The sequence below is a fragment of the Sciurus carolinensis genome, chromosome 18 (genome assembly GCF_902686445.1).
Source record: "Sciurus carolinensis chromosome 18, mSciCar1.2, whole genome shotgun sequence".
Classification (NCBI taxonomy): Eukaryota; Metazoa; Chordata; class Mammalia; order Rodentia; family Sciuridae; genus Sciurus; species Sciurus carolinensis.
The window spans coordinates 20259035-20283517 of NC_062230.1; the positions used below are offsets into that span (position 1 = coordinate 20259035).

The 24483-nt window shown below is 47.9% G+C and overlaps 1 protein-coding gene and 1 pseudogene across 2 annotated transcripts; one reads left to right on the forward strand and one right to left on the reverse strand.

Moving 5' to 3' along the window:
- Positions 1-3340: 3340 nt before the first annotated feature.
- On the forward strand, positions 3341-7143 carry LOC124970015 (sulfotransferase 1A1-like). Of its 2 annotated transcripts, XM_047533035.1 has the most exons (9): positions 3390-3418; positions 3762-3857; positions 4749-4929; positions 5035-5160; positions 5248-5345; positions 5862-5988; positions 6078-6172; positions 6626-6806; positions 6926-7143. In XM_047533035.1, the coding sequence occupies exons 3-9, from the start codon at positions 4782-4784 to the stop codon at positions 7036-7038; spliced, it is 888 nt and encodes a 295-aa protein (XP_047388991.1). In that variant the 5' UTR covers positions 3390-3418; positions 3762-3857; positions 4749-4781; the 3' UTR covers positions 7039-7143. The 2 variants fall into 2 exon arrangements, with proteins under 2 accessions (XP_047388990.1, XP_047388991.1); XM_047533034.1 differs by lacking the exon at positions 3762-3857 and having other exon boundaries at positions 3341-3418; positions 6926-7142.
- The window catches only part of LOC124969934 (SAGA-associated factor 29-like), a 73176-nt pseudogene continuing 55737 nt past the window's right edge, over positions 7045-24483 (reverse strand).

Genomic DNA, 24483 nt, shown 5'->3' on the forward strand with positions numbered 1-24483 from the left:
ATATTGGCCATGGGCTTAGCACAGATGGCCTTTACAATGTTAAGGAATGTTCCCGCTATCCCATTTTTTTCTAGTGTTTTGAGCATGAAGGGGTGCTGTATTTTATCGAATGCTTTTTCTGCATCTATCGAAATAATCATGTGATTCTTAACTTTAAGTCTATTGATATGGTGAATGACATTTATTGATTTCCAAATGTTGAACCAACCTTGCATCCCTAAGATAAAACCCACTTGATCGTGATGCACTATCCTTTAAATATATTTTTGTATGCAATTTGCTAAAATTTGTTGAGAATTTTTGCGTCGATGTTCATTAAGGATATTGGTCTGAAATTTTCTTTCCTCGCAGTGTCTCTGTCTGGTTTAGGTATCAGGGTGATGTTGGCTTCATAGAATGAGTTTGGGAGGGTTCCCTCCTCTTCTATTTCCTGAAATACTTTGAGAAGTATTGGAATGAGCTCTTCTTTAAAGGTTTTGTAGAACTTGGCTGAGAACCCATCTGGTCCCGGACTTTTCTTTGTTGGTAGGCTTTTGATGACCTCTTCTATTTCATTACTTGAAATTGATCTATTTAAATTGTGTATGTCCTCCTGGTTCAGTTTAGGTAATTCATATGTCTCTAGAAACTTGTTGATGTCTTCGAGATTTTCTATTTTTTTGGAGTATAGATTTTCAAAAAAGCTTCTAATTATGTTTTATATTTCACTCGTGTCTGTTGTGATATTTCCTTGTTCATTCTGAATTTTAGTAATTTGAGTTTTCTCTCTCCTTCTCTTTGTTAGTGTGGCTAACGGTTTATCAATTTTGTTTTTGTTTTCAAAGAACCAACTATTTATTTTGTCAATTTTTCAATTATTTCTTTTGTTTCAATTTTGTTGATTTCAGCTCTGATTTTAACTATTTCCTGTCTTCTACTATTTTTAGTGTTGTTCTGTTCTTCTTTTTCTAGGACTTTGAGCTGTAGTGTTAGGTCGTTTATTTGTTGATTTTTTCTTCTTTTATTGAATGCACTCCATGAAATAAATTTTCCTCTAAGTACTGCTTTCATAGTGTCCCAGAGATTTTGATATGATGTTTCTTTGTTCTTATTTACCTCTAAGAATTTTTTATTTTCCTTCTTGATGTCTTCTGTTATCCATTCATCATACAATAGCGTATTATTCAATCTCCAGGTGTTGGAGTAGTTTCAGCTTTTAACTCTGTCATTTATTTCTAATTTCAATCCATTATGATCTGAGAGAATACAAAGTAGTATCTCTATCTTCTTGTACTTGCTAACAGTAGCTTTGTGGCATAAAATATGGTCTATTTTAGAGAAGGATCCATGTGTTGCTGTGAAGAAAGTGTATTCGCTCTTTGTTGGATGGTATATTCTATAAATGTCCTTAAGTCTAAATTATTGATTGTGTTATTGAGATCTATGGTTTCTTTGTTCAATTTTTGTTTGGAGGATCTGTCCAGTGGTGAGAGAGGTGTGTTAAAATCACTTAGTATTATTGTGTTGTGGTCTATTTGATTTCTGGAATCGAGAAGGATTTGTTTAACATACATGGATGAGCCACTGTTTGGGGCATAGATATTTATGATTGTTATGTCTTGCTGATTTATGCTTCCCTTAAGCAGTATGAAATGTCCTTCTTTATCCCCTCAGACTAACTTTAGCTTCAAGTCCACATTATCTGATATGAGAATGGAAACTCCAGCTTTTTTGCTGTGTCTATGTGCCCTGACACACGAAGTCCCTATGTGTCTCTGGGAGGTGAAGCAAGGAGTCTTAGGCATCTACCTTCTCTGCCTCCTGAATCCTGGGCATTGGGTCTGCAACCATCTTGGGTTCATCAGCCTCACTGGTGGCAAGAAGGGGAGGTGGTTCTTGTGGACCAACTGGAGAAGGTGTTGGTAGGACCATGTGGGTCTTCCTGCTGGGAAGCAGGCTTTGGGAAGCATCAGGCTCAATGGGCAAAGGGCACATTATATGAGGGGTACTATATGAAAGAGTCTGTCCCATAGGGCTGGGTAGGAAGATCCACCCTGTGCAATTCCAAGCAGGCTAGGGAGGGGTCCTGCCACTGGGAGATTGATGAACAAGTACTAGACAGAATAGAGCCTTCTGGATGAAGAACAGGGAATAGTTAAGTACCTGCAACTGGAGTTGGGGCCTATTCTTGGCAAAGGAAAGACTACAAGCCTGCAAAAAGAGGTGAAGCCCGGAGGCTGGGCTTGAAGCCCTCGTGAGGAGGCTCTAGATGGGCCTGGAGGCCAAGGATAGTTAGGGATTCCACTTCCTGTTGGGCAGGAGTGGAGTGGAGACTCTCAGGTTTCGACCTGTTCTCCTCCCTAGGGTTAGGGTTCTTCTCATGCAAGCCTTAGGGTCTTGCAGTTATTGAATGGGGTTTCTTCCTTGGAGTAGTGAGGGTGATGATGTCACCTACACACAGACATGGGGGACTGGCTCGTGGTGTTGGTGAAGAAAAATCCATTTATTGTGCAAAAGCTTTTGGTTACATAGACTATGCAGCTTCTTACTTGAGGGGAGGCTCCTTCTGCATCAACCAATGGAAAGGTCATTAACTCCACTTATGGCAGATTTTCCCAAGGCTACAGGCAAGCATCACAAGTCCACTGGATGGCATTCCAATCCAGCCTGAGTGGTGGGCCTTTGCTCACTCCATTGACTCAGTGACTGCTGCCAAAATGCCTGTGGGACATTACCTACATGCAGTGACCACCAGTCAGGTAAAAACGTTAATGGATGCACCTGACTGGTGGGACTCGAAATTGTCCCCTGGGTGAGGGCAACAGAGATGTAAGGAGGGGCCACTTGCCCAACCATGTATCCAGCATCCCTCCTACCTGTGAGCCCTGTTGAATCTCTTTCCCAGCTCACCCCTGAGGACACTCCATTCTTGGGAGACTCACAAGACCCACACCCATGGCTCAGAGCCTCCTGACCTCCAGGGCCAGGCTAGACTGGATTTTAATGCAAACAGTAAGAGGAAGGCTGAGCGGGGTGGGGGGGGGCTCCCTTCCATGGAACCCTGTGGCTCTTGTGCCCCAGTCTCGTCACATCTCTCTCTGGAGGCCCCTGCAAGCCCGGGGGAGAAAAGCACCTGTGGGGCCATCCAGCTGCCATGAGTGATGCCCCTGAGGTCACCCAGGAGCCATGAAGCAGGGGCTCCCTCCCAGAACTATTAGGCTCTGACATCCTTTTCCTTTCCTGTCCTATGCTGCCTCAAAAACAGCTTTCCTAGAAAAAAAATAGGCCTTCCTTACTCTGCTCCACCCCCTGTCCCATCGCCCTGCCCACTCAGCACTCTGGACTTGCCCTGTTGTCAGAGCCTGCAGTTCCTGGAATGCCTGGTGCTGCTTTGTCCTGAGCCCTGGTGTCTTGAGACTAGTCTGGAGCCAGCGGGAAGGTGAGCATCCCTGCACCCCTTTTCCCCTCCCCTCCCCACCATTGATGTAATTTGTTAGAAAAAGCCCTCTGTTGACCTTCCCTGCAGGGACAAGTTATGGGGAACCATTCAGTAGCCAGTTTACATCTGAGAGACCATCCAACTCTTGGGTTCTTTCTCTTCATTTGGATTCTTTTGTTTCCTAGAGGCACATGTTAGATTTTAAGGCAGGTGTGGCCTGCATCCACCTGAATGGTAAGGAAGGTAACACTGATGTCCCCATTCCCAGACCACGACCTTCCTTCCAGGAGGACAGCCATTCCCAGGGCTGTCTCCTTACCCCTCCCCTCCTTACCCCTCGTAGGAGACATACAGAGAACAGCTCTATAGTACCCACCCCACACCTCTGCTAATTCCCTGCATGCCCAGGAGGCCATAAGCCTGGATCCTGAGAGGTCAGGTAGGTATCAGATTGGGGTGGCTGGGCAGGACACCCTTGCCCTTCCAATATCTTCTAGGTGCTCCTTTTGCTTATTCAGGCACCTATTTGATCCCTCGAGAGGGCCTCTACCTCCCTGTTCTTTTCCCATGGACAACCCATCTCAGTAGACAACTCCAGACTGGCCTGAGTTCCCTTCCTCTGCTGAATGATCAGAGCTTTGCTGATTCACATGCAAGACTGACCCACCAACCAAGTTCAGCTGCTCTATTGGTCCTGTTTATCCTGGAGCCAAGATGGAGCTTGGGTGGGCAAGTGGGATCCCAGACTTGCTGTCCTGAGGTGTATATGAATGTAATGGGCCCAGGGAGTTTTAGAAGGAAACCAGCACAGAGAGGAGCTTATTGGCTGTGACCTGAAATCTCAGGAGGGGTAGTAACAGCAATGAACTCTCTGCTCAGAGTTAGGATGGGCACATCTGCTGGGGACGCATGAAGCTGGGTGGTAGAAGACTTGACTAGCATGCAAGAGACACTGGGTTCCATCCTCAGCACCACAAGCAATACAAAACAAAAGAAAAACAAACAAAACAGAACAGTGACTGGTGAACATTCTCAAAGATGAAGTAATTACTAGAATCTCCTGGCAAGCTTTCAAATCTGGATCAAACCCCAGATATCACTAACATCGCTCTGGGCTCTGACCAGGCATTGGGATCATGGGAAATTCTGCAAGCAATCAGAAGGTGCAGCCTGAGCTGTGAACCACTGCACTGGAGTTAGACATGTCATCCAATTCCATCTCCCCACTTAGTATCTTATTGAAGTTGGGCAAATCACAGGATCTTTCGAAGTGTCAGTGTCCTTATCTTAAAGAAACAACCAGCGAATGCTGTTTTGTGATGGTATTCAGAGCAGACCAGGTGCTGGCCCCTGACTCAGCAGCATGGAGCTGTTCCAGGACATCTCCCAGGTACCACTGACCAATGTGAAGGGAGTCCCGCTCATCAAGTACTTTGCAGAAATGGTGGGGCCACTTCAGAACTTCCAGGCCTGGCCTGATGACCTGCTCATCAGCACGTACCCAAAATCTGGTAAGTGAGGACGGCCACCCTGCTCCCCTACTGGAACTGCAACCCCACCTTGGTTGGCAGGGCCAGGCCCTCCACCCTGCTCACCTCTGGCTCTCTCCTTTCCAGGCACCACTTGGTTGAGCGAGATACTCGAGATGATCTACCACGGTGGTGACCTAAAGAAGTGTCACCGGGCTCCCATTTATACACGTGTACCCTTCCTTGAGTTCAAATGTCCAGGGGTTCCATCAGGTGTGTGACAGGATTCAGGGACAAAAGAACTGCAAGAAGTCATCTCTGGGTTCTAGCTCAGCACATTTTCTCCTGCCTGCACCTTAGGTCTGGAAACTTTAAAAGAAAGACCTGCCCCTCGGCTCCTCAAGACACACTTGCCCCTGACCCTGCTTCCCCAGAGTCTGCTGGACCAGAAGGTCAAGGTAAGTGGCAGAGAGGCCACTAGGCCATTCCAGCATAGTTCTTGTTCTGCTGGGAATTCTCTTCAAGTTTTGTCTCCACTCAAGTGGGAAGGCCACCTGCCATCACTGTGGCAGGGCCCAAATGAGGAAGAGAGTGAGAATTTTCTGTGCAGACCTTATAGCAGGGCAGCATTGGTGCTCAAATGATCTGAGAGGAGAGGATATAGGGAGCTTGGTGTGCCTTGTCCCAATCTGTGCATGTGGTGGAATTTAAGGAATCAGATTAGTATGAAGTACAGTTCCAGGGACCAGCCAGGGTTTCACATCAAAGCTGCGTTCAAATGCCAGCTGCCATAGCCATTCCTGAGATCTCAAGCAAGTCAGCCTCAAGGCCTCAGGGTCTTCCTTTGTCAAGCTGAGAGAGACTCCCCCACAGGGGTGCTGTGAAGGGTGCCAGGCAGGCAGAATGGTAGGCAGTTCTGGAGTGTGTGCGTGTAGGGTGGTGTAGCTGTCAGTGGGTGTCGTCTGTCCCTGCAGGTGATCTATGTTGCCCGCAATGCAAAGGATGTGGCCGTCTCCTATTACAACTTCTACAAAATGGCCAAGGTGCACCCTGACCCTGGCACCTGGGACAGCTTTCTGGAGAAGTTCATGGATGGACAAGGTGAGCCCCAATCTGGAGGAAGCAGAGGGCTGGAGCTGAGGAAGGACACCTAGAACTCATACCAACTCCTGTTGGTGCCCCTTCCCCAGTGTCCTATGGGTCGTGGTACCAGCACGTGCAGGAGTGGTGGGAGCTGAGCCGCACCCACCCTGTGCTCTACCTCTTCTATGAAGACCTGAAGGAGGTGAGACTGCCTGCTGCCAATTCCATCCATGACCCACCTGGGAGATAGGAACCTCAGGGGACCTGCCAAGGCCCTCCCCCGTGTCTAGCCCACCCAGTCCAGGATTCTTCTCACCAACTTTCTGGCCTGTACTGCAGAGGCGCTCAGCATAGGACCCAGTACAGCCCTCATCTCTTGCTCCTGGAACAGTTACACATGCCCAGGCCACTGCCAAACCAGGGACCACATTTCTGAAAGAAGACTGTCCCTGCCCTCTCTCCTAAGGCACCACGCAGGTCTCAATCCCAGACCCTAAACAGTATGAGTCCAGGAAAAGAAGCCCAGAGTTAAAGATGCCCAGGGTTTTCCAAGTCAATGCGTTCAGCACCATTTTTACACCAGAGAGAGGATTTCCCTTTTGTGTCCTCAGTAAGCAATCTAATCCTCTACTGAAGAGTCTGTCTCTTGCTTCAGAACCCTAAAAAAGAGATTGGAAAGATTGTGGACTTTCTGGGGCGCTCTGTGTCAGAGGAGAGTGTGGATCACATTGTCCAGCACACATCCTTCAAGGAGATGAAGAAGAATCCCATGGCTAACTACAGTACCTTACCGACTGAGTTAATGGACCACAGTATTTCCCCCTTCATGAGGAAAGGTGGGTGCTGGTCAGGGTGCAAGTCTGGAGAAGGGAGGGTGGAAGCAGCTGCTGAGCCTGCCCTGGCCACTTGGAGCCACCTGTTGGGTGGGACTCATACGTCCTTTTTCCCTCCCCAGGCATTGTGGGGGACTGGAAATCTGCCTTCACTGTGGCCCAGAATGAGCGCTTTGATGCCCACTATGCTGAGAAGATGGCAGGCTGCAAGCTTGACTTCCGCTGGCAGCTCTGAGTGTTGTCATGGGGGCCACTGCAGGGGAAGCGTGGGCACAAGTGTGACCCATGACCTCAGCAATAAAATATGATGTGTCCACACAGAGGCTCTGTGGAAGCCAGGAGAACACCTGACACTAACTAAACCCCACTGGGACCAAGTAGGGCCTTCTGCTACTGCAAACTGCCTGCTCATTTGCTCTGCCTGGGTGGGGACAGAGTGTCTGCATAAGGAAGGTTCAGTAGACAGGAGAGAACAGCAAGAATATTTGATCCTTTAAGATCCTCTGTTGCCTACTCCCTCCAGCCTGCCAGCCAGCTTCACTTTTGGGGATGGCTCCTTACAAGCCACCAGGTACCTCTGGATCACATTGAGGGGAGACAGCTGCTATCCACATAGGAGGTGTCTTCAAACAGGATGGAGTTTTGATCTGGGATCTGCAGAATGCAGACAGGAGGCGCTGGTCAGAGGCTCTCAGGAAGGCCAGCCTCCTCTTGGCCTGGAGCCCTGGATCAGCCAGCACCCACCCATCCTCACCTTCCACTCTGCAGTCAAGGTGTCCAGATCCCCTTCCCACTCCCTCTGCTCCCTAACTAGTCCTCAGTCAAGGTGGCCTAAGGCAGAAGACCAAGAGCAGAGAGAAGGGTGAGACTCTGCCCCATGGTGTCATGCTAGAACGAGAAGGGGTCTGGTGCCTTTCAGTACTGTGTAAAGAAGATCAAAGCCAACCTAGGGGTCAGTAGGCAGGAGTCCTGGAGGTACAGGTGTGCTGGGGGCTATGCCATGCAGACTACGCCAAGATGGTGCCTGGAAACCAGCCAGAAGTTGTTTTGGTCACATTAGTGGTGAGGAAGTCGGTTAACATAAACACACTCAGGTGCTTTATCATTGGCCGTGTTGAAGTGAGTCCGTGCACACAGCGCGTGCACATGTGTTCCTGAGTGCTCCTGCTCGTGCCTGCTCGTTTTGACCTTTGCCGTGATTGGGCAGCTGGCTCCTTGCCTGATCTTCGCTTAACTGGCTTGGCCCTGCCCTCCGCCTCTTGGAGGGAATATAAGCGGGCAATAGGCAGAAGGCAAAAAGAAGCAGCAGCAGCAGTAGGCAGAAGGCAGAAGGCAGATGGCAGATCGCAGAGCAGAGGACTAAGAACACACATCAAGGTCGCAGATCACAGATCACAGTATGTGGGACGCACCACTAAGAAGCACCTCTGATAGACAGCACCTTTAGCACGCACCTCTAGCATGCACCTTTAGTTCTCAGGATGCGGGATGCACCTCTAAGAAGAAGCAACAGAACTTTAAGAAGAAGTAGATCCCTGAAAGCGTAGCAAGTCTCTTTTCCTCTAAGCAAAGTCTTCTCCCTCTGAAAGCCTCTCTTCCTCTAAAATCAAGCAAGCCTCTATAAGCTAGAGAATAAGCAAGCAACCAAGGAAGCAGCTCAGGAGTAGAAGTAGTTTATTTCCAGTCCACCTCCGATAAATACCTGCGAGATTGTTGCTGCAGGCGGTAACAAATATCTGCAGGAATGTTGCTGCAGGTGGCAACACAGGTGGAACAACTCTCAGCCTGCATCAGGTGACTAGTGACCTGGGTCACAGTGTCAGTGTCAACAAGAGGCATGAAAGCGGGCATCAGGAGGTGTGGGCACATGCATCCAACTCAAGCTACTCTGACTGCCAAAGTAAGGAAGCACAGAAGGCCAGAGCAGCCTGCTCACTGTGGGCAGGCTGAGGACCCAAGGCTGGGCAGGAGGGATTCACAAGGCAGATGCAGGTCCTTGAAGTTGCAAGGCCATGAGAGGAGAAAAGGGAAGGACTCCCAAGATGACCCCATGCTCTGTCTGGGGTCCTGGGTCAATAAGACCTCTCCATGGAGGCTGCCTTACCCGCTGTGGGGGCGTGTGGATCAGGGCACGATAGAAGCAGGTGGTCTGGGGATACAGGGCCAATACCAGCTGCTCCTTCCGGAATAAGGCCTCGGGGTCAGTCTCAGGGTTGGCTTTCCACTGAGGCAGTGGGATGATGCGCCGGCGGCTCAGGGTGTGTCTCCTGAGGGGACAGTGAATCAGCCCAGGGCCAGAGGGACCACATGCCAGGAGTCTGGCCACCCCGTTCCCAGCTGGACACTCACTCTTTGCCTTCTTCATCAATGTCATCTACCTCATACCTGTGGGGAATGGAAGGAGAACACTGGGTGTAGCCAGGTGCCCACTGCAAGCCAGGGAGCCAGGAAGAGGAGGAGGAGATGGAGGAGTGGGAAAGTGGCCTGAGGAGCCCAATGCCTCCCACACCTCCCAGACCAGGTGCCCTCTGGTGAAGATGTTGTCCCCTTGTGCAGACAGGCTGAAAAATGTCAGCCAAGAAGGTGTGGTGAGGAGGCGCAGCTCAAGGAGGGGTGTCCACTCACTTATTGGTGACACAGGTATAACTGACTACCTCCACCATGATCCACGTCCTCTTTCTATCCACAGCCTTGACCCAAGCTGCCACCTTGACTCCAAGCATGGCCACATTGTCCTCTTAGGCTAGAATGGTCCCGCAGCAGAGTTGGGGCCTGTGAGTAGAAGAAATATTAGTCTGGGCCAGGACAGCAGACCCTCCCTTCTGACTCCCACATTTACTTGTCACCAGATCCACAGTGGCAAGGTCATGTGTCGGGGTTTTGGCCGGACCCCTGGCCCTAGGTGGAGCCTGGCCAAGATGGCACCTGGCAAGCTGCCAGTGCGGTTGAAAACTGCTATTCTGCACGCAAACAACTAACTTCACCTTGAGGAAGTCTCAGTAATTGGTCAGGGCCTCTGCATGATTCTTGCGTGATTCTTAGGTGCTTCAAGTTATACCCATATACGTCTATCTTCTCCCCACATATCATGAATATTCTAATTAGTTGATATAACCTATATAAGTGACAATAACTTCCCTAAAAAAAAGAGAAAGAAGAATCTGCTGTTAATAAAGAAGTTTGCCACCCCTCACGTCTCCGGGTCGTTCTTGCTGGCGAGAGCGACAGTCATGGCCAACTGCTGCAGGTTGTCAGTACCCCTCTCTGTATGGTCTTCTGAGGCATCTCCAAGTCATTGTATAGATTGGCAGTCGTGGCTGATGTGGGAAGTTGGCTCAACCTTGAAGGCTCTGGGATGGGCACCCTGCCCCATGCTGTCAGAGGAGCTCAGCAGGGATCCCCCAGTTATCACCAAGGGCACCTTCCCTGCCTGTCCACTAGATGTCCGCATTTGGACTTGACAAGCTAAACTACCAGGTTAATGAGATGTGGGAACAGTAGTCATCCATGAAGGGGAGAAACTGAAAAGATGCCAAAGGGTGGTTTGGAGGTGCAGTCACCTGCTGTCTCCTGTCCTGGGCGCTGTTTGCCTGAGTGTGCTGGGTCAGCAAAACCTGCAGGGAGCCGGACCCTTCTGTGCCCTTTTCTAACCATCTGTGTGGCAATTCACCCAAAAGTTGAGAAACAATTATTCCACGTGGACCTTTGTCCTCTCAGGCATGACTTCATATTCCAAGTAAACCTTTGTCCTCTCAGGATGGCTCCACTCCCGTCAACCTCTAACAAAACCAAACAGGCAAGTAAACAAGACCCAAGGCCGAGGATTTTGCCCACTGTGCCAAGACAGGCAGGGAAGCCAGGGCAGCAGAATCTGGGGCTTGGAAGGCAGCCCCTGGGTGGCAGCCACACGTGGGCCTTGCTGCAGGACACAGGGTGGGGCTCTGCCAAACCCTCCAGGTTCCCAGCACAGCAAGAAGCAGAGTGGGAGGTGGGAGGAAGCAGGGAGGCACAGGCCTTGGGTCACAGAAGAGAGAAGCAGGAGGTGTGGGCCAGAATTGCCTCTGTCTCGGGGAGAACTAGGGAAACTCTGAGGACAGTCATGAGCTGCATGAAGACAGTGCACCCCAGGATGGCCACGTAGAGTGCACCCGAGGGAGCTGGAAAGCTCTCACCCAGTGACACCACAGCCACTGCAACATCCTAGTGCAGCACACTCTGCGTGCCTGGTGGTGCTACTGTAGATAACGCTACTGTGTGGCCGGTGGTATAAGATAGAGCACGTGCGATTATGTAGAGTACAGCATGCCCGATGATACTAAGCAATGGGGCTCCTGAGGTATTTTCTAGACTTCACTTCCCATCATTAGGGTGCAGTCTTTTTACCTTAGGAAAAATATACGGGAAAGCAATATGCCCTGGGACACCAGCAGCCGCCCCCCAGCTCATGTTCACTGCATCTTTTGTTTCCATCAAGAGGCAACATGGAGGTGGGTGCAGGCCTACAGTCCCAGTGACTCGGGAGGCTGAGGCAGGAGGATCATAACTTCAGAGCAGCCTGAAGTTACTGAGGCCCTAAGCAACTTAGTGAGACCTGTTTCAAAATGAAATATGGAAAAGCAATGAGGACAGTCATGAAGCACCTCTGGGTTAAATCCCCAATACCAAAATAATATTATTATTAATAATAATGAGGAAGAGGAGGAGAAAATAAAGGCAACAGGGAGTGACTGGTAGCATTTAGGTTTGTGTAAGTTCTCTGTGATATTCTCACAACTTCGAGACTGTCTAGTGATCCACATCTAAGAAGATTTAGTGACCCATGACTCTATGTTTTGGCTTTTTTTTTTTAAGAGGTACTAGGGACCAAAAGAAGAGGCCTAATGCTTTCTAGGACTGGAGACCCAAAAGTAAAATAAAAATGGTTCCTTTTGTGGAAACAAACAAACAATCTTGGAACCAAAGGATCCACCTCACCCGGTTTATGGGTGAGCACACTGAGGCACAAGCAGGAGACAGGCTCACAGAAGGGCAGATCCTGAGTCATGGCCTGATTGTCCCACTTGATTATGCTGCTGCCTCTTGGGGTCCTGCCTGGGCCTTGACTCTGGGAGAGAAGAACCCAGCAGGAATAGACCCTGTGAAGAGGGGTCTTGGGAGTAGGTTTTGCCACCCAACTTAGGAGTGACCCCTGAACTGGGACACAGAGGGCTCTTTGGAATGGGTGCCTGGGTCACAGCAGGGCTTGGTTCATACCATGCAGGGACAACACAAAGCCCCATTCCTGGCCCTTTCCTCTTTATCTACCTGCATAAGTATTGATGGGGCAATATGTACAAATGTCCCTGTCTACCCACTTGGTCTCACCCTCTACACAAGCCATGTGACTATAGGCAAGTCACTTCTCCTCTATAAAATATAGGAGGGCTCCCTTCACCATTTGGTGAATGCTGTAGTGGGTGCCAGGGGTGTAGGCTGGGTCTCTTAAAGGAGTGGTGCTCCTTCTCTGCGTCTCTCCTGCACTGGGGGTACTATTCCAGAATCCTCCTGAGTAGACTTACACACTAGTTATCCTCCTGGTTCAGGGGAACTAAAAAGGTTAGAAAATGATCCAGGGGACAAGAAGGGTAACCCTGTAACCATCAAGACCCCCAGCTTCACCAGGCCATGCTTAGGGTGGAAACAAGAGAGGACAGTAGCTGTGGAGGTAGTTTAGGGACTGAGAATGTAGCCTTTAAGATACAGGGAGAGCCCGGTGTGGTGCTGCAGGCCTGTCATCCTAGTGGGTCAGAAGCAGCCTCAGCAACTTAGTGAGGCCTGTCTCAAAATAAAAAAATAAAAGAGTCTGGGGATCCAACTCAGTGGTTAAGTGCCCTGGGTTCCATTCCAAGTACTAAAAAAATAAATAAATAAAATAGAAGTGAGAGCCAGGTATGGAAATGACACCTGCATTCCCAGATACTCAGGAGGCTGAGGCGGGAGGATCACTCGAGCTCCTGAGTTGAGTCCAGCCTAGACTGTTAAATACTGAGATAGACGTACCATCTGTCCCATTTTTCGGCATGAGGTCAGCCGTATTTCCTGCTCTAACCCTAACCCCATGTTCTCCTTACATCCAACTGTTAGAGTTGGGGCCTTCTGAGAAACTGAGGAACTGAAAAGAATCCCTCTTCAAACACGATTCTTCCATCAAGTCAGAAAGATTTCAGACAGGTCGCTCAGAGTAAGAAAAATGAGTTTATTGAAGGTTTAGGAAAAGGGAAAGGGGACATTCTCAAGGGAACAAGTGGGTCCTCTCAGAGAGGAGAGGGACAGTGTGCCTCTCCTGCACTCCAGTTTTATTGGGGATCCCAGAGAAGTTTCCAGAGGCCTGCCCAGGCCCACATCTTGACTTCTGATGGACAGCATGCTGACTTCAGACTGTCAAGTCCCCATTGTCATGGTAACTCTAGGTCACCTTGGCCAAGCTGACCAGTTCTAATTGGATTTTTAAAACTTATTTGTTCTAATTAGTTATACACAACAGTGGAATGCATCTTGACACACCATATATACAAACTCTTCTAGTTGTACATGATGTAGAATCACACCAGTTGTGTAATCATATATCCACAAAGGGTAATAATGTTCATGTGTCCACAAAGGTTAATGATGTTCTGATTCAGTCTCCCCTCAGGAGACACATCCTCAGCTGTCTGCTCATCATCTCACTGTCCCCCTGGAAAACCAACCCTGAGAGTGACCCCAAGACCTTATTCCAGAAAGAGCTGCTGGTGTTGGCCCTGTATCCCCATAACACCTCCCCCTACTGTGCCCTGATCCACAAATCCCATAGTGGGAAAGGCAGCCTCCATGGAGAGGCCTTCATTGACACCAGGACCCCAGACAGAGCATGGGGTCATCTTGGGAGTCCTTCCCTTTTCTCCTCTCATGGTCTTGCAACTTCATTACATCTGCCTTGTGAATCCCTCCTGCCCAGCCTTGGGTCCTCAGGCTGCCACCAGTGAGCAGGCTGCTCTGGCCTTCTGTGCTTCCTTACTTTGGCAGTCAGAGTAGCTTGAGCTGGATGCATGTGCTCACACCGCCTGAGGCCTGCTTTCATCCTTCTAGCTGACATTGACACTGTGACCCAGGTCACATGTAAGCTGATTCAGGCTGAATGCTCTTCCTCCTGTACCTCCAGGACATCTGCCTTCTGATGCCCGGGTTGTCTTTGTCCTTCTTAACACAGCCCTGAATGGCACCTGACCCCTTCTCATTCTAGCATAATCCTTTGGGGATGGAGTCTCACTCTTCCTCTCCCTGCTCTTGGTCATCTGTCCTCGGCCACACTAACTGAGGACCAACTCGGGAGCAGGAGTGGGAAGGGGATGTGGACCCCTTGGCTGCAGAGTGGTAGGTGAAAATGGGAGGGGTAACTTTCAGGGTTCCTGCTGCTCCAGGTCTCCAGACCAAGAAGAGGCTGGCCTATCCTGGAAGTCTCTGACCAGCGCCTCCTGTCTGCATCCTGAGGGCCCAGATAAAAACACCATCCTGTTTGAAGACACCTCCTATGCAGATGGTTGCCCTCCTCCCCTCATTGTGGCCCAGGGTACCTGGTGGCTTGTAAGGAGTCATCCCCAAAAGTGAAGCTGGCTGGCATACTGGAGAGAGTAGGCAACAGAGGATCTTACAGGATCAAATATTCTTGCTGTTCTCTCCTGTCTCCTGGGTCTTCCTTGTGGAGACCCTCTTCCTCTACCCAGGCAGAGCAAATGACCATGGCAGGCTGCAGAGGCAGAGGGCCCCACTTGGTTCAAGTGGAATTTAGTTAGTGTCAGGTGTTCTCCTGGCTTCCACAGAGCCTCTTTGTGAGACCATCATATTTTATTCCTGAGGTCATGGGTCACACTTGTGCCCACACTCCCCCTGCAGTGGCCCCCATGACAACACTCAGAGCTGCCAGCGGAAGTCAAGCTTGCAGCCTGCCATCTTCTCAGCATAGTGGGCATCAAAGCACTCATTCTGGGCCACAGTGAAGGCAGATTTCCAGTCCCCCACCATGCCTGGGGAGGGAAAAAGGATGAATGAGTCCCACCCAACAGGTGGCTCCAAGTGGCCAGGGCAGGCTCAGCAGCTGCTTCCACCCTCCCTTCTCCAAACTTGCACCCTAACCAGCACCCACCTTTCCTCATGAAGGGGTAAATACTGTGGTCCATCATCTCAGTTGGTAAGGTGCTGTAGTTAGCCATGGGATTCTTCCTCATCTCCTTGAAGGATGTGTGGTGGACAAGGAGATCCACACTCTCCTCTGACACAGAATGCCCAGAAATTTCACAGTCTTTTTAGTCTCCCAGTAAGCAAGAGACAGACTCTTCAGTGGAGGATTAGATTGCTTACTGAGGACACACAAGGGGCGTCCCCACTCTGGTGTAAAAAGGGTGGTGACGACATCGACTTGGACCCTCAGTCCCATCTCTTTCACAATGGGCCTCTTTCCATGGATCCACATTGTTTAGAGCTCCTTATAGACTGAAAGGATGATGTTTTGTGTTCACCAGGAAAAGGCCAGTGGCTCCATAGCCTTGGACATCATGTGTCCACTGGTGCCCCTGTGAAGACCATGGGATTTTCAGAAATGTGGGATGTGAGGAGAAGGTGGGGTTAGGGGTTTGAGCAGGAAAGGAAGGGTGGCATGAGGCAGAACTGGGGCAGGTGTATCTGCCTCCACCAAGGGTTGTCAGGGTTGGTACCTTGCACAGAGGTCCTGGATACGGGAGAAGTAACTAGGGGGCCAGGGTGAATCATGTTTCCCTGAGAGGTAAAAATGAGGTGTGTAAGCCCTTCTTTCCTCCAAATCACCTGCATTTTATTTCGTCTCCTTTTTCTATTTGCATGGCATCTCCCTGTACTGCCCACACTGCTCTTGGCCCTGAGCTTAGGCGCTCTTTCTGGTTCATCCTCTGAGTAGCTGGGACTACAGGTGCGCCTGCATGCCTGACTCTCTCTTGAATTTTCAAGGCTGGTTTTTCAGCCCCTGAATTCTTTCCACCCACCCCTCCGTCCTTACTTCCCCATGAAAGAGAATGGGCTGGTGAAGCTAAGAGCCAAGGTGGTTACAGGTTAACTTTTCTGGATCCAGGAATCATTTGTTGAAGATTTTTATTTCCCCTGATCCAAGGGGAGAAGGAGTGAGTGAGTCTACTCAGGAGGATTCTGGAATGGTCCATCATACCCATAGTGCAGGAGAGATGCAGAGAAGGAGTGTAAGTCCTTTAAGAGACCCAGCCTACCACCCCTGGCACGCACACTGCATTCACCATATGCTGAAGGGAGTTTTCCTGTATTTATAAAGGAGAAATGACTTGCTTACAGTCACATGACTTGCATAGAGGGTGAGACCAAGAGGGTAGACAGAGACATTTATATACCTGCCCCAGCATTACCTATGTAGGCAGATACAGAGGCAAGGGCAAGGAATGGAGCGTTGGGTTGTCCCTGCATGGTATGAACCAAGCCCTGCTGTGGCCAGGCACACACTCCCAGGAGCCCTGTGTTGTCCCAGCTCAGGGGTCACTCCTACATTGTACAGCAACACCTACTCCTCAGACCTGCTTGAAATGGTTTGATCACCTCTCCCTGCCAGTTCCCTCTGTCACAGAGCCCTGACCCAGGTAGACACATGGGAAGGGCTAAGAGACAGAATCACTATGTAAACATAGCCCATGACGCAGGATCTGTCCTTCTGTCAGCCGGTCTTCAGTTTGCTTGTGTGTAACCCAGGGTCAGACTGTTGCTTTGATTCTACATATTTTCCTAAAGACAGTAGAATAATCAGACATGACTTTCCTCTGTTCATATATCAATACAGAACCACTGCCACACCCCATCACGAACCACCCCAAGAATGGGATCCTAATTAGCATGAGTCACACTCTATGTATGTATAACATATCAAAACACACTCAGGTGTCATGTATATTTAAAAAGAACAAATAAAAAAATTTATCTTCATTAGGTCTCGGTGTTATTTTCATACTTTGGTCCTGCAGCACAAAACACGTTTATCATGTAGGTCTGCTGGTTCCCGTCTCCTGATTTCTTACCACTGGCCACACAGTAGCGTTATCTACAGTAGCACCACCAGGCACGCAGAGTGCGCTGCACTAGGATGTTGCAGTGGCTGTGGTGTCACTGGGTGAGAGCTTTCCAGCTCCCTTGGGTGCTCTCTATGTGGCCGTCCCGGGGGGCACTGTCCTCATGCAGTCCATGACTGTCCTCAGGGTTTCCCTAGTTCTCCCTGAGACAGAGGCAATTCTGGCCCTTGCCTCCTGCTTCTCTCTTCTCCAGTGACCCAAGGTCTGTGCCGCCCTGCTTCCTCCCACCTCCCACTCTGCTTCTTGCTGTGCTGGGAACCTGGAGGGTTTGGCAGAGCCCCACCCTGTGTCCTGCAGCAAGGCCCACGTGTGGCTGCCACCCAGGGGCTGCCTTCCAAGACCCACAGAAGCCACTGCCCTGATTTCCCTGCCTGTCTTACCACACTGGGCAGGCTCCACGGCCCTTGTTTATTGCCAATTTGGGTTTGTTTGAAGTTGAGGGGTGTGTGCAGCCATGCCTGGGAGGACAAAGGTCCACATGGAATCATTGTTTCTCAACTTTGGGTGAATTGCCAAAGACATGTAAGAAAAGGGCAGGGAAGGGTCAGGCTCCCTGTAGATTTTCTGACCCAGCACACTCAGGCAAACAGCGCCCAGGTCAGGACACAGGAGGTGAGTGCACTTCCAAACCACCATTTGGAACTATGGTTCCCCCTGTCAAGAATAACTACTGTGCCCACCTCATCACTCTGGTTTGTTAGTTTGTCAGGGTCCAAACTTGGACATATGGTGGACAGGCAGGGAAGGCACTGAGCCCTTGGTGACAAGTGGGGGCTCCCTGCTGAGCTTCTCCGACAGTGTGGAACAGGGTTCTGGGTGTCCCAGAACAGGTGCCCATCCCTGGGGACTCAAGGTCATTTCCCACAGTTGCCAAGATCATGAATCTGTACATGACTCAGAGTTGCTCTAGAGGATCATGCAGACAGGGGTGCTGATGACCTTGCTGCAGCAGTCAGCCATGACCCTGTGGATTGGAGAGCCTGGTGAGAGCTGATGGTGGCAGACAGCAGGGGGCCTCGTGTTGAGGCCCAGCATAACGCTCCTTTCACTCACAGCCCCCATGTCTATGTGGGACGATTCCAGCCTCAGGGGACTATGTAGCCAAGCCTGGAGAAAATATAGGTGCGTGGGTCAAGGCCATGAATGGGGAAGAGTGATGAATCCTGGCAGAGGTGGTCAGTTACAGTCCTGCCACCAAAAGTGAGTGCACACCCTTCCTTGGGCTGTGCCTTCCTCACCACACCTGCTTGGCTGACATTTTTCATCCTGTCTACACAGTGGGAGAAGGGCATCCCCAAGGGCACCTGGTCAGGGAGGTGTGGGAGGCACTGGGCTCCTCAGGCCACTTTCCCACTCCTCCATCTCCTCCTCCTCTTCCTGGCTCCCTGGCTTGCAGTGGGCACCTGGCTACACCCAGTGTTCTCCTTCCACTCCCCACAGGTATGAGGTAGATGACATTGATGAAGAAGGGAAAGAGGGAGTGACCAGCTGGGAACAGGGTCGCCAGACTTCTGGAAAATCTCATGGTCTTCACAGAGGCACCAGTGGGCACATCATGTTCAAGGTATGAAGCCCCTGGCCTTCTGGGGAACAGAAAATATCATACTTTAAGCCTGCAAGGAGTTCTAGTTTGGGCCTCACTTTCCCTGAGACTTGTGAAGGTCTGGGGAACCTGCAGGGGAATTTGCTGTCATGCCTCTAATTTTGGGGTGATATTGGGGAGCAGGACATATTTTTCAGCTGGGAAGGGCTCTGAGCACTTTCTTATCTCTCCATGGCTGGTAGTGAACAGGACCTCCACCTATCAGGAGATCAAGTGTTTAATTGCAGTACAGAGGCTACAGTAGAGGCTCTCGTCACAGTTGGGGACTTCCCAGGAAAAACATGATCTCATGGGATTAGGCCATGAACACTTTTGAAGGGAAATAAGACCATCAGGGGAACTCCAGAGTTCTCTCCATCCTGCAAGATCAACAGTCTTTCCAGGAAACCAGGAGCTGAAAGGTGCACCAGCTGTCCAGGCTGTGGAGGGAGATGACATGGCAGGGGAGGGGAGGCTAGGAAAGTCAGCTCAGCCCTCCGAGACTGTGTGGCCAGCAGAAATGCCAGGTAGGAGCAGAGCGAGCAGGGCCTGCCCAGTTCTGAAAACAGTATTAGAGACTTTCCGGATGCTGAGGGCACTCCAGGTAGTGAGGGGCAGACCTATGCTCAGACCAGTCTCCCAAGCAGCCCTGTACCTTCACCTCATTAGCCCAGCATAGCCACATCTAGGTGGAGACTGAGATGGTAAGGGACACGTGATTCATGAAGAAGTGTTGAGGAAGAGGGCAGGCTCAGCTGAAATTCCCCGCTCCATGGAGTGTCATCAAGAGACACTTCTTGTTTGCACTCAGAGGCCACAAGAGCTCTTCCCTTTGTTCTTTGCTTGAATCAGTCTGGGACTTCTGTCCCCATGTGCTGACTCCCTTCTGGCTTCAAAGAGCCTAAGAAATCCTCACCTGGACTCAAATTCTTTCTGGGTCCAATGTTTGTTTTACAGACTAAATCCAAAGATCAAAGATGGTACCGCTGGAAGGGACTTAAAGGACACAATTTGCATTGCACAAGCAGTGACACAGAGGCCTACATCAGAGAGGAACTTGTTCCAAGCAAAACAATCCAGGTGAGGTGGGGAGAACCACACAGTTCACTCAGCTCAGCCTCAGCGTCCTTGCCACACACGGCACAGACACAGGCACTGGCCCTGATTGATCAGGTAATGGCTCTGCAGGCCTCAGTCCTTCATGTCTGCTCATGCGTCAGTCACCAGCACATGGGTAAGAGATGGGGTGGAAGTGGCAGGCCAACGCCTGGGTAGCTGTCCCCAAGTCATAGTCTCCACAATGAATAGTATATGGAGAGGACAGAGTCAAAACCCCCAAAACCAGGGCCATAAAGGCAGGTTCCTCCTGGTCATGGTCCACATTGCAAGGGTGTGACAGTTTTGGGGGATGGGGCCATGGTGGGAGTTATGGTCTTGGAGCTGGATTCGGGCTGGGTGAGGTGATTCTGGGGTCTCCGTGGTGGCTTTGAAGCAGTTCTTTCCTTCCAACTTAGTGGACTCCAGGAGGATTCAGAATTTGGTTGCACAATGGTTGAGAGTCCTATCCCCTGCCTCCTACTGGGCAGAAGGATGGGGACCATGCCCAGGCCACCTTCATGGGTTGTTTTCCCCTATTCAATCTGAGGTAGAATAAATAAAAATAGGAAGAAGAGTAGAACATGAAATGTAGAACAAGAAAATAGGATTTTAATTCAGAGGTTCTGCATACATTTCAAGGCCTGTCGTTCCCTAAGCCTGTCTCCCTAAATTCCTGAGAAATATGTAAGTCTACCTGTGTACAAACACCCAACACTTGAAGGCCTCAGTCGTGATGAGACATTAAGGTTACCTTGCTATGCTCAGACTCCTCCAACCCTGGGAGGTGGTTTCTGAGTTTCAAGTTTAAAACTGAAAACTCTGAACTTTTGCACCCAGTGATCACTGGCTATATTGCCATGGCAATTGGGCAAATTTAACCCATACTTTTGCACAGCAAGATCACAGCACAAACACTCCACAACCATGAGGCAGTCAGATACCTCAGTCCACATCATTGCTCTCCACATCTCCTTCTTTTCTATTTTTTAAGTGCAAATGATGTGCTATTATGTGGAGGTGTGGAATTTCTCCATAGAAGATGTCGCATCCTATTCTTATAAGACAAAAGAGAATTACTAATGAAGACATAATTCCACAAATGTACCATACTGTATGTTTTCACATATTCCAAGGATTCAAACCATTTAAATCATCAAGTGTTTGTTTAGCAAGCCATACATGTTCCACAAGATCATCCCTGTTTCTTCAATATCCCGGATGTGATGATGTCATTCCATTAAGTCAGACTGTCATTATTTATCCACCAAATGCACATTACGTGATTTTTAATTTACTCCCAATCACATTAAGAAGCATTATACTTTGCTGCTGTAAGACAAAAACATTTAGTATGGAAGCAAAAAACGGTCTGAACTTGGTAGTGGCACCCTCATTTCATATATTTAGTACTCTAATTTCCAGGACATTAATTTTGTTTCTATCTTATCATTAATATCTGCCTAGTTTGGTAGAGCTTGAGAGGTATTCTGAGTCAAGTCATTAAGAAAGTGAGCATTTTGAATGCTTTTGGATAGGGCTATGGTGGACATCACAGCAGACACCAAAACAGCAAAACAGCTATCAAAGTAACTATTCCAAAATGACAAGACCAAAAGCATGCTGGTGTCTTCCTAGGTGAAAAATGAATGTCTTGTAAAACTTGAACTCCAGTATCAGAATACCAGGGCCCTGAAATGTGACCTGGGATCATAATAAAAGAGGGTTGGTATAACATGAGCAGTCTGTCCTCTAATATACTGAGTAGTACAATTAGACCAATAGCAGTTTTGACAAGTTACATGACCTTTTCCTCTGGTTCTACTTACTTTAATATTTCCCGAGACTGAAACATAGTGGATTTGTGCACAGGCCCACAGGCCATAGCAGGGAATTACTCTACAACTCTTGTCCTCAAGATTTGTTTGAGAATTGGCAGCAAAATTGATAAACATCTAAGGCAGCTATCAAATGCCATGGATCTCTTTGTGTGCCACCACCACTGTCAGTCAGAACATTACTTACAAATCCTCCAGGAGTCATAAATTTCTGATATGGGTGCCTCTTATCAAATCTATGAGACCAGGCCACAATAAACCCACTGCTGCCAGAGACATGATGCTGCACTGGAACCGTATTGGCACTCTTCACCCATTCGGGAAAGGCATCTGTTCTGTTGGTAGTATGATTAGTGAGTACCACATTACCATATTAGTAACTGTCTGGACATACAGTTTAAATCCCAGGGGCCAGTGATAAAGACTACTGGGGCTTCCCCATATGCTGACCTTCTCTCTGGGGTTACTCTTAAACAGCCAGCATTTTTACTGTGGGACCAACAAATAGACTCCCACTATATCCAGTACAACTAAATCCAGCTGAATAAACAGGTGTAATATGTTTATCCAAAAAAACCTTCCATCATTAGTAAATATTGCAATGGATTCTGCAGTCCACACAGCTGGAGGTAGTAAAGTGGATCTGGTAAAGCAGTCCAATAGGTTTCCCCATGATCCCTACTTACCTGACAGCTCAATTAAGCCAGCCTAGTCACAAACACTGTGGCTGGAGATTAAGTATGTCCCTGCTGATTGACCATCTGCTCAGCGTGATATGTCAGGTTCTTCAGTGGTTTGAACTGCAGTTCCAGATCCTCCAGGTTGGTGGTGAGCAGCACATCCAGGTATCCAGATAGGGTGAGCTGTGCCTCTGGAAAGACACAAGCATGGCCTCTCCCCACATTAGTACCAGATCTGGTTCATGCCATTGCCCTGTTTCTACGTGTCTCCTCCAGACTAGGCCTGATGGGCTTGTTGCAGTGGGAGTCATGTCTCACTCAGCAGCAGAGCAACCTTTAGCCTCACAAATTAAAAATTTAAAACAAAAAGAGCATGATTCAAAGTATTTTGGGGGGTTTGGCCTCCTCCTTTTTGTTTTTGCTTTAGTAATTGTAATTTAATGTTATCCTCCTCTTTTATAATAGCCTGACCTTGAGGAGTATAAGGGATACCAGTTCCATGATCAATATGGTATTGATCACAAAACTGTTGAAACGAAGGACAGGTATAAACTGGATCATTATCAGTTTTAATTCAGAGAGGAAGGCCCAGCATTGCAATAGCAGCTAAATTGTGAGAAATGACTTGATGTGTATTTTCTATTTGGTCAGGAACATTAGTAAAAGTCACCTGTCAATCATGTGGGGATTGTGAAGATGAATGTTGTTGTTGTTGAACTGAAAGGGGTACCACCATGAAAGGAGGCCCAGTTCCTACCAATAATGTAACTCATTGTCTTTCTCAAATGTTCTGAGCAACAAAATTATGAAATGGGGTCAGTGTAAGTACAGGAAGTCAGTCTTACATCTTGTCTCTCTTAATTGATGGTCTATTATCTCAAATTAACTCAGGTTGTTATATTAGAAGTTGTACTTATATAAGGCATCAATTACAAAGTTTATCCAGAAAATAAAAAATGACATTAATGAGAGTAAAACCATGTTAGGTTGTACAATAACTTGCACCAGGAAACATTTCCTTGTAATCCTAAAGCTTAATTTAGCTATATATTATATTTTGTTTTTTTTTTCAAGATTAAAGGAAATTAAGTTGAGTGGTTATCTGAAGATGGATAAGGTGAGAGGCAGAGTCTTAGCTGAGGTGGCCTCTTGACATATCTTAGATAAGGTGTTTTATTTTTCAAACTAATCTTAGTCTCTTTCTCAAATATTAATTTATAGTTTTTATATATCAGGTTTTGAGTTAACATTAGGTTAACTATTTGTTAACCTAATGTAACATTACATCTGAAACATGCATCCAACAAGTTAAGAGATCTTTTTAACCCCCTTTTGTGGGAAAGTGGCAAAATGTTTTTACCTCCCATATCAACATTTAAATAAACCAGGCTTTTTAAAAACAGTTTTTAAAGATGTATTTAACTTCCCATTCAGTGTAAGAGTAACACAATGTTTTGTAACATGGCATATGATATTTATCTAATTACAAAGTATTAAATGACACAAATAACTTTCCAACCGCATGTGTTATTTTTACATAAGTCTGTAAGAGATCACTGTTACAGAAAACATTCACTTAGAGAACCCTAGTTTGGTAAACTGTTTTCCTAAACCTTATATTTTAAAGACCTGTACATGAATACTTTTAGAGTACCAAGAAGCCAGTATCAGCACCACAATTACACTGATATTCTTATATTAACCATGAATAGCTTTTAAAGAAAATTTTTGACTTAGTAATGTAGTGAATACTCTAATATTTGTTCTTTAATTAGAATTGTAAAAAGTATTTCCTTTAAGATTAATTTCCCTAAATAACAACACTTAAGAGACATAAGAAATTCTCTTTCATGGTAAGAGCAGATTAACATTTTAAGAAATCTTTATTTCTTTAACAGAGAGGGTTCAAGTTTGGTTTTTATCAGAACATTTATATTTGTCTGGAGAAAGGGTCAGTTTCCTTTCCTCTCTCAGTCTTTTCTTTCTTTCATTTTTTTTGAAGCTTAATTAACCATGGGTCCCTACCTTTCGGGTTGTACATAACTCTCCTAGGAGTTTGATTATTTTCTCTTGAAATGTAACAGATGCCTATGAAGAAAGCCAATTCTTCTTCTCTTTCTGTAAGCATGCTCCTTGCCAGAAACCCTGTTTAAGGCCTTTGGCCTCATAGATTGGGAATTTTCCTTTTCAAACAGGAAAAAGCCCTAAATAGCTTTCAATAATTGTGATAAACCAATTCAGTTATACACTAACTTTTTCAAATGTACCCTCCACAAAACTTATATAAGTTACTTGGACAGTGTACAATACTTTTAATCACTTTAATATGAAAAACTTTTGTTTTTATAGTAC

Coding starts and splice junctions, on each gene's coding strand:
- LOC124970015 (XM_047533034.1), top strand. CDS start 4,782: ATGGAGCTGTTCCAGGACATCTCCCAGGTACCACTGACCAATGTGAAG. Junction 5,346..5,861: donor TGCTGGACCAGAAGGTCAAG/GTAAGTGGCAGA, acceptor CTGTCCCTGCAG/GTGATCTATGTTGCCCGCAA. Junction 6,173..6,625: donor TCTATGAAGACCTGAAGGAG/GTGAGACTGCCT, acceptor CTCTTGCTTCAG/AACCCTAAAAAAGAGATTGG.